Raw genomic sequence first — 9,287 nt, 5'->3', positions numbered from 1 at the left:
CAGGAAACCATCCAGGCGTGTCTTGGACAGGGCTTTACCGGCCACACAATCAGCTGTTCTTTGTTTGATAGAACATCCCAACACATAAACTGGGCAAAGCGGATGTAACTGTGCCTCTCTGTCCCGTGCATGGGGTGGAGTTTAACAAGCAACTAAGGTAAACTGACAGGGCAGTTAGTTTACATACTCCCTGAGCTGAGGTCAGTAGCAGTAAAGCTGTTTTGAATGAAGATTCAACATGTTTATTGTAAGTACAATCATGTCAAATGCTTTTGCTGGGAGGCTCCTTAAAGGTGCCCACATGTCATGAAACCGACAGTCATTTTGGGTTATTTTGTGTGCAAAAGAACACTTCTACGCACACATTAGTGAATGAGGCCCAGCGAGAAGGGTTTCAGCTGAGCTCCTGTCTCTTGATGTGCTAATGATGTAATGTGCATTTACACTGCCAGGTTAGGATGCCTTACATTCTGTTTCTGTGGTTTTAAAATACCCAGCACTACTGAGCATTGTGCTCTGATGTTTACCTCTCCATGGTTGAGTAGCAGGGCCTTTTCAAGTTAGCTGAAACTGTTCTAAGCCAAATATGACCCAGGCAGCTTCAGAGATAAATGTATGTCTGACTGTGTGTGTAGGACTCTTTGTGAGCTGTTCAATGAGTCGGCTCATTGATAATGAGCCCGTCCAGATTTGTGCAGGGCCTTCAATGCATCTGGCTGTGGTGGAGAACGGGGCACAAAGGACCAGAGTCAAGTGCATGTGACAAATGTTCAGTTGGCTCCATTTTCCCTTCTGTGTCAGAGCAGTGTGTTGTCTATGGGACAAGCTCTCCTGTGTATCCTGGCTGTTGAATGAGCCAATGTTCACAGTGGGCCCAGTCTGGCCTGACTTTACCTGCAGGGTAATGGATGAAACTGGTCCCAGTTCAGTCGGCTCCTGTTCTATCCTGGAGTTTCTATTCTCTGGTGTAAACAAGGAAGAAGCCATCTCCGGCCTGGAACGTCTTCCTTCTTTGATTAATCGTCATATTATTATTTCACCATATAATAAAAGCTTACACTGAGAAAAACAATGAGCAGTAACACAGCTGTGTGCTTGCTAAAGTCATTAACTGTCCCAATTTCAAACTACATCCCAATTCAAAGCACTTTTTGAGTCACACTGCAGAAGTGACTAAATAAAATGTCAGTACTAAATCCTTCTGATTGATGAGTGAGCTGTTGAGAGACAGAATAACATGCAAAAGGAACATTAATGTGTTACATGTAGTAGCAATTAAAACACAACATGAGTACAGTGAAAGAGCTTCAGGAAAATCTTAAATAAAATGTTTTCTTTCTCTCAAAGATTTCTGTAAAGCTAAGCTTGTGCTGAAGTTGGAAGTTGCAGTTTGATTAAGATCACCACCTTGGCAAAAAGAGCAAGTGCATTGGGGGCCTCAGAATTCCAATGGTTCCCAAAAACACAAAAATGTGAAACACTCGTAAATATTTTGCATCAAAACTATTCACACTGGCAGCAAAGAAAATTGGCGACAGTTGCATCACTTCAATAACAGGTTGGAAACGATTCACTCCGGCACGCTACCGACTCAGACTACCAGAGCTGCGTCTGTCTGAGGTCAATCGTATAGCCTAAGCTGCTACTGGCTTTATGTTTATGTTTATGTATACGTCTATGTCTTCTATTGTGAAATGTAAGAACAGAAGAAGTGGATCTGGTCTGCCTGCCTTTGTCAAGGCTAAAAAGAGAAATGAAGTTTGCCGCCTTGGTTCAGATCACAAAGTCACCTCCCCATTAGAATGAATTAACATTCATACCATCATCATGGGGCGACTGTGGCTCAGTGGTAGAGCAGGGTCCTTCTTCAATCAGAGGATCGGCGGTTCGATCTCCGGCTCCTCTATTGGATGTGTCCTTGGGCGAGCTCCCGCAGCTGTTCCAACGGTGTGAATGAGTATGTTAGAGAGTCCTGATGGGCAGGTGGCACCTTGCATGGTAGCCCTGTCATCAGTGTATGAATGATGACATGTAGTGTTAAAGAGCTTTGAGTGGTCAGAAGACTAGAAAAGAGAAATACAAGTTCAGTCCATTTACCATTTTATTTTTCACTTGCAATCGTCACTAAAATGTCTTTTAAAAGCTCACTAATGCGCAGCAGTTTTCATTATTCAAACTGCAAAATGTTTATTCACAAAAGAACATGTTCTGCCATACATGACACAGCCAGTCAGAGCTGCAGCCTGTCTTCACGTCTGTTTGTGGACCTACATGTTCCCCCTTTGGACAAATGTATTGCACTTCCTTTCGTGAGAACCTGGATAAAAGGAAGAGTTTGTAACATTTAGGGAGATGTGTTGGCAGAAATGGAATATAGTTGTCCTAACTATGTTTTTATTAGTGTTTAATGACCTGAAACTAAGAATCGCTGTGTTTTCGTCAGAAATGAGCCATTTATATCTAGATAGGGAGCAGGGCCCTTTCAAACAGAGTCCACAATGTTGAATGGTAATGTTATAGACTCATACCTGTAATAGGGAATGATTCACTCACACACACACACACACACACACACACACACACACACACACACACACACGTCTTCTCTTCAGAGCCGTTTGTATTGAATGAAGAGAGTTCAATGGAGTTTCACCAATCAGACTTTTCAAGGATTAACTCATCGACCTCAGCAGGAATCAGCAGGAATGAATGAGCAAGACATTGCTGGACAAATGATTAGATAAAGATCTCAATGGAAGCTAAATGACCCATCTGATTAAAAAACCGTATTGTTCAGTATCAGTGATATAGTGTTCTATCTCTTCTATCTAACACACAAGCATGGACACGTGAACAAAAGGGAAAGCTAATTCAATCAGCTCTGTCTGCAGTGTCTTTTCCACCGCTGTGTTCACACATATTCAACATTTGAATTATTAGTTCTATACTGTTGAAGAACTCGTTACCTATGGTTAAACATAATGTGTAGGCTTTATCTGTGATAACATGTGACACAACACCAGTCATTGATCCTCTGGGCAGTGCCATGAGCAACAATAGCCTGATGGCTGAATCCAGAGACAAAAGAGTCACAGAGCAAAAGCACCACAGCAGTGACCAGACACACCACAGCATGTTGTGTGATTACGCAATGATTGACTGAATCAAAGAGTGTATAAACTACAGCCGTGCACTATGCAGTCATGGCCTAACCATCCTCGTTGTTATGTTTTACTTCACAGGTATTCGGTTGACTTTCAACAATCAGAAAGCTGCATGTGTAAACCCATAGCAACCAGCAATGGAGGTCTGGCCTGCAGTGGCCTGGGTCCTCCTGCTGACTGTCATCCCAGACCCTGTGAACACAGCCCACAACAGAGACTTCACTCAACAAGATATCATACACCTCCACCCCTCAAGTAAGGGTCTACTTTCAAACACTTTTCTTCTGTTGTTCTACCACACTGCCGTTAGTCCTCCAGACACATAGCAGATCAAAACATGTACAGAGCAAGTGCTACTACTACTATTACTACTATTACTATTACTATTACTATTACTACTACTATTACTACTACTACTATTACTACTACTACTACTATTACTACTACTATTACTACTACTACTACTACTACTACTACTGCTACTATTACTACTACTACTATTACTACTACTACTATTACTACTACTATTATTACTACTACTATTACTACTACTACTACTACTATGATTACTACTATTACTACTATTACTACTACTATTACTACTACTACTATTACTACTACTATTACTACTACTACTATTACTACTACTATTACTACTACTATTACTACTACTACTACTATTACTACTACTACTATTACTACTACTATTACTACTACTACTATTACTACTACTACTACTACTATGATTACTACTATTACTATTACTACTACTACTACTATTACTATTACTACTACTACTACTACTACAATTACTACTACTATTACTGCTACTATTACTATTACTACTACTACTACTATTACTACTACTATTACTACTACTACTATTACTACTACTATTACTATTACTACTATTACTACATAAGGATGAGCAAGAAGAGCATCCAACTGCACTCAACACTTCATATATTGTTGTCTGTTTGACCATCTGTCCACAATAGGCCTCCATGTTTTATATCCCAAAACTGTGCTATTTAAAAGTAGCTCAGAGTGGATTCATCCGAACACATTGATTTGTGTTTCAGTGTGAAAAGAAAAATGTCACTTTTGAAAACAAGGATTTATGCATGTTCAGTAATGCGAGGAAGATAAGCTTTTGTCCTCTGTCTAATATAGCCACACACACGATGCAGCCGTTTGTGTTCATGTTGATTTTGTGAGACAGCGTCAGTTAGTTACTGCTGGCTAACAGGTGATCTTCAGGAAGTCAGTGGTGGAGCATGACTCAGTACAGTTTTCAGGCACTTGTACTGTACCAAGGCCGCTTGAGTAAGAACCAAAATACTTCCTCCCCTTAAAGCCTCCTGTGTGTTATTTTGGAACCCATACAGAGCACACGGTGCACAGGTGGGAGGTTAGGTTAAATGCATTAGCTGCTGTGTCACATCCACAACTAAACAATATGACCACGTAGTTGTCACATTGTTGTCACAGGTAGACCAGCTGGATCAGCTGGATCAGCTGTTAGTCGGCTTTAACAGCTGGAGAGACTTTAGATAAGTTAGTGTCTGTTCACATGATCACTGTACTTAATAACAGTAACTAATAACACTAATAACTAATAAAGACACACAGTAATCACCACTGTAGAGGTGTTTCTCTCTGTAGTCTGTTAACAAACTGTGTCCTGTGTTCTGTTTATAAGCACAGGATCCATTTCTACCGGCGGAATGCGATCGTCTTATTTATGAATTATTTGCGTCTGTACGTTTTGAAATTCAGATTGTGACGTCGATATTAATTAACCCAGAATATGATTATTGTTTCTCTTAAATGATAAAACTCATCAAACACTCAGGAATGAACAGCCTCATGTGACTGAATGAAATGATGATAAATTATATAAAAAGTGTTTCATCTCTCCAGCTCTCTCTCTCTGTATATACTGTATATATATATATGTATATATATATATATATATATATATATATATGCATATATATATGCATATATATATATATATATAAACTATTATGGCACATCTCCTTTCCTTCTTGTTTCGGTACATTCATGACATCGAGCTCTGAAGCCTCATCAACAGCACAAAGTGAAGACCATCTTTCAGTCATTACCTGATCAGTTGAGGAGGTTTCTGGCTCTTAAAACCTGCAGCTATTAGACGGTTAAGTTTCTGATCTGATGCTCCACACCATGTCTTTGATGAATTCCATTTCTTAAGAAAGAAAGTTTAGTGCTGAATGTTGATTGGCTGTTGTTCATTGGATGTGATGGTTGTGTTTCTCCCCAGCCACTCCATTTCCTGGTGGATTCAAGTGCTTCACCTGTGAAGATGCACGAGACAACTTTGAGTGCAATCGCTGGGCACCAGACGTGTACTGCCCTCGTGGTAAGAGTCACCTGGCAACATTTACGCAGTAATGTTTGCACCACATTTTTCATCTTAAAGTTAGACTATGTGACTTTTAAGGGAAGAAAAAACATTATTTTTCTGTAAAATTGAAAGTTGAATTCATAAGCAGTCAAACTCTTACCTTGCACTGCAGCTGGATTCTCAGCCTGTCTCAAGACCAATCTCAGAACATGTGACTCGGCGCTCCATTAGCATTGACCACGGCTTCTAGGCTCTCTGAAGCTACAGGAGACTCGCTGCACTTTCTGACCCTTAGTTGTCCATCGCTTGTTTCTAGGCAGATTACATACTTTTACAGGACTATGGTGTGGAGAATCTCAGGACCACATTTCACTCAAAATCCATCGTCAGGCTTCAAATGATGTCTTTGTGTCCTATTATGGAGCCAAGTCACAGACCAATCAGAGTCCTGTGAGGAGCCACAGGCAGCTCGGGGCGGGGCTTAGGTGTGTGTGACCACACAGGGAGGAGACTGTTGGTTCTAAACAACAATGACGGCTTCTGAAGAGGTTAGCGTAGCTGCTGCAATAGCATCCGTTCTATCACAACTGGAGAGTATTTCTTCATTGAAAGAAGGACACTGAAGGCTTCTGTGGAACAGATGGTTTCTCTCTTCTCCTGACTGACTTCAGGAAGAGTTGGAGTGACGGATGGTTCATCCAATTCCTTTTCCAAACAGTATTGACAGATGGTTCCAGATGGTTCCACATGGTTCCAGTTTTGTCAGTGGTATGACCAGTGTACCTTTAGATGTTTAATGTTAGTAAACTATTGCTGTAACTGAGTCTGTAGCTGAACCACACTGTTAAAGTACGTAGCCTGGCTCTGAAAGTGTATTGTGGAGTTTAAAGACAGCTTGAGTGTTTCTCAGGGTGTATCTTGGGTCTAATACATGTGTTGAATGCATTTCCTTCATTTGCAAAACCTTTTTGTTCTCAATAGTTTTAGAACTGCATTGTTTGATTGATAGGTGGTATCTTCCTTTCTCCCTGCTCATGAAAACATGGCTCAACCGATGGTCACAAACTTCACACCTTTAATGTATTTAATGTATTTAATGTCAAAGCATTGAGACATATATGTCCTAAAACCTGAAAGTTTGTCTTCAGATGGATTAAACACAGCACAGATTAACAAGAACCTGAAAGAAGGCTTCAGTGGGAGAATAAACACAGACTTTTATTAACCAAAACATAATCATTTGAAACAAAAATAAAGCAAGATTTTAATAATGAACCCAACATCTGATTACTGTAGTACAAATCAAAAGGGATGGGATGTATTTTGTGTTTGAGTTTGACATCAATGAAATGTGAAATCACTACAAGCTGCAACTAAACATTTATGTAAAGCAGTGATTCTCAACTGGTGGGTCGCGACCCAAAAGTGGGTCGCGGACCCGTTTTCAGTGGGTCACTGTGCTCACAGTGCTCACAGTGATCACAGTGAGCGGCTCTTCTGCTCACAGCACGCAGATAAACAGACGTTATGAGGTTGACCTGACTTCATTATGTTGCGTTCAAGCTCTACTCAGTAAAAATGAGTATTGGGTGAAGGTAAATGAACCGCTATCATGATGTGTTCAAATGTAGTTTCTACTGAAACGTGAATAAATCCAGTAGTTTGAGATGATTTCACAGCAACATAAATAAACATTAGAGATGAATTATGAGCTGTTTAACTTCCTAACATGAGCTCTAAGCAGCTTAACATTCATTATTAAAACTACTAATGCCAAGATGATAACATTTGAATAAAAACACAATCACTTAATTCCTAATCAGTTGAATTGTGTGTTTGCTGCACTACAGATGACAATACCAAAGTAATGAGATAACGTTAGATGTTTACACTGATTCATAATGATTGGAATGATGGCATGCAGTTACCACACCAGTGCTCCCCTTCAAAAGCATTCATGTTGACATTTTAGGAGAAACAAATATACCGTGAAATATACCGGTACCGTCCGTGCTTCACAATGATACCTTGATATACGTTTCAGAGCGTCCCGCCCAGCTCCGCCCTCATATGTTTGTGCTTCATTTTTTAATATGTTTTCCAGAAGCCAGATACTGCTACACCCGGCACACGATAGACGGAGAGGGAGACAGTGTGTCAGTGACCAAACGCTGTGTGGCCCTGGAGGACTGTCTCTCCACAGGATGCACTGACATGGGTCATGAAGGAAACAAGGTGGGGAGTGTTGGGAATTCAGTTACTTATTACTTATTGCCATGTTTTAATATCTGCCCCCAACAAAATAAAATGGAGGCAAATGGAGTAGAGGTTGTGGTGTTCACAGCACTGGTCATAAATGAAATGTGACATCTGTATGTTTATGTGAAGTCAGTCAAACTAAGTGTTCAAAGAGTAACTGGAGACGGTTCATGTACGGCAGTAGTCTGAAGGTTTCTGGTGCTTTGCCTATGAAGAGGAGAACGATCTAGTCTCCTCTCAGGCGTTCTTTCTCTGCTGTGTATGATTGTATGTGATGATATAAATAACGTTTTGAGCATCTGCTCCAAACAGCAGCCGATAAGCCTCCATGCTGTGGTAGCACAGTACCTGTGCTGTGGGGCTCAGCAGTGTTCATGATGTGTATCTTCCCGTCAAGGTGTGCACAGCCTGCTGTGAGGGAAACATCTGTAACTTACCGATGCCCTGGAACCAAACAGACACCATCTTCACCACCACCTCACCGCTCAGCAGCACTGTGGGGCGTTCCCAAAGCCACACACTGACTCTCTCACTCTTCATGGCTTCCTTCACCATCTCGACTGGGGTTTGAAAAGTGAAGACAGTCAAGTCCAGTGAGGTAAAGTGGAGGGTGGTCAGTGGTCAGTGGACCGGTTGGATTCTAATCTGACAGAAGGTTTCTTTTCCTGTGAGGTCCAAACACACGGAAGTGGAACAACCCCTCAACTGAGTGCATTATCATGTACATTAAATACATATCTACAGAGTGAGTGTGTATTGACTTTAGAAGCGTGTTTGTTTTCACTGTTTACATTGTGGAACAAAACCTTTCTTTTCATAAAAACTCAATGAAAAGCTGAATAGAGGTTTTATTAAAGAATGATTGTTCTCCTGTGAGACACGACAGACTCCCACTGTGAGGAACTCTGTAAGCATAGACATGAGTCCTGTAATCTCATTAGAACTGCATTCATTCATGTTTCTATTCCAGCATCAGATCACATACCATCACATACCTTCGTCTCTACAGAACCTGTTTGCCTCTTCTAGCTCATAGTTTTGGTTCGACGGCACATTTTGCATCGTTCAATCTCTTATCATCTCATCAGCGTCATGTCTCACAGCTTTAGCAGGCTGATCATGCTGCTCTGCGTCTTCTGGACAATGATGTATCAGTGTTTTGGGTTCTTCTAAAGGTCAAGAAGAACAGAAGAGAACAGGAGAACATTGCAACTTAAGAGACGGTTTTGTTTTGTCTAAATCTTTAGGATTTGATGTTGCATGTGTAAGTCAGTAATCCATCGTGTGTCATTGATGTACATCTACATAGTATTTATTTTATATCAACTGTCAGCTAAAGGTTACAGAGTTTGATGTGAGACCTCGTGGTTCAGAGCTGAAGTCAAAGAGTTAACTGACCGTCATGAGAACAATCCATCAATATCATGACTAATAAGCATAAATCTCATATCAGTTTCTAGGAGATTTTGAATTAG

The 9,287-nt window shown here is 40.7% G+C and overlaps 1 protein-coding gene across 1 annotated transcript; it reads left to right on the top strand.

The window, feature by feature from the left end:
- The first annotated feature begins 3,301 nt into the window (after window positions 1-3,301).
- Window positions 3,302-8,383, top strand: LOC142937916 (ly6/PLAUR domain-containing protein 6-like). The gene is made up of 4 exons (XM_076081039.1): window positions 3,302-3,419; window positions 5,470-5,568; window positions 7,658-7,788; window positions 8,210-8,383. The coding sequence occupies exons 1-4, from the start codon at window positions 3,302-3,304 to the stop codon at window positions 8,381-8,383; spliced, it is 522 nt and encodes a 173-aa protein (XP_075937154.1).
- Window positions 8,384-9,287: the final 904 nt, after the last annotated feature.

Source organism: Anarhichas minor, unplaced genomic scaffold, assembly GCF_050575085.1.
Source record: "Anarhichas minor isolate MPS153535 unplaced genomic scaffold, ASM5057508v1 ptg000078l, whole genome shotgun sequence".
Lineage (NCBI taxonomy): Eukaryota > Metazoa > Chordata > Actinopteri > Perciformes > Anarhichadidae > Anarhichas > Anarhichas minor.
Note: the sequence above shows the minus strand (reverse complement) of the source record. Positions and strands in the feature narration are given on the sequence as shown.

Excerpts from the sequence above, each read along its gene's own strand:
- LOC142937916 (XM_076081039.1), top strand. The coding sequence starts at position 3,302 with ATGGAGGTCTGGCCTGCAGTGGCCTGGGTCCTCCTGCTGACTGTCATC. Across the intron at positions 3,420-5,469 it reads CATACACCTCCACCCCTCAA|CCACTCCATTTCCTGGTGGA; the intron begins GTAAGGGTCTAC and ends GTTTCTCCCCAG. Across the intron at positions 7,789-8,209 it reads TGGGTCATGAAGGAAACAAG|GTGTGCACAGCCTGCTGTGA; the intron begins GTGGGGAGTGTT and ends CTTCCCGTCAAG.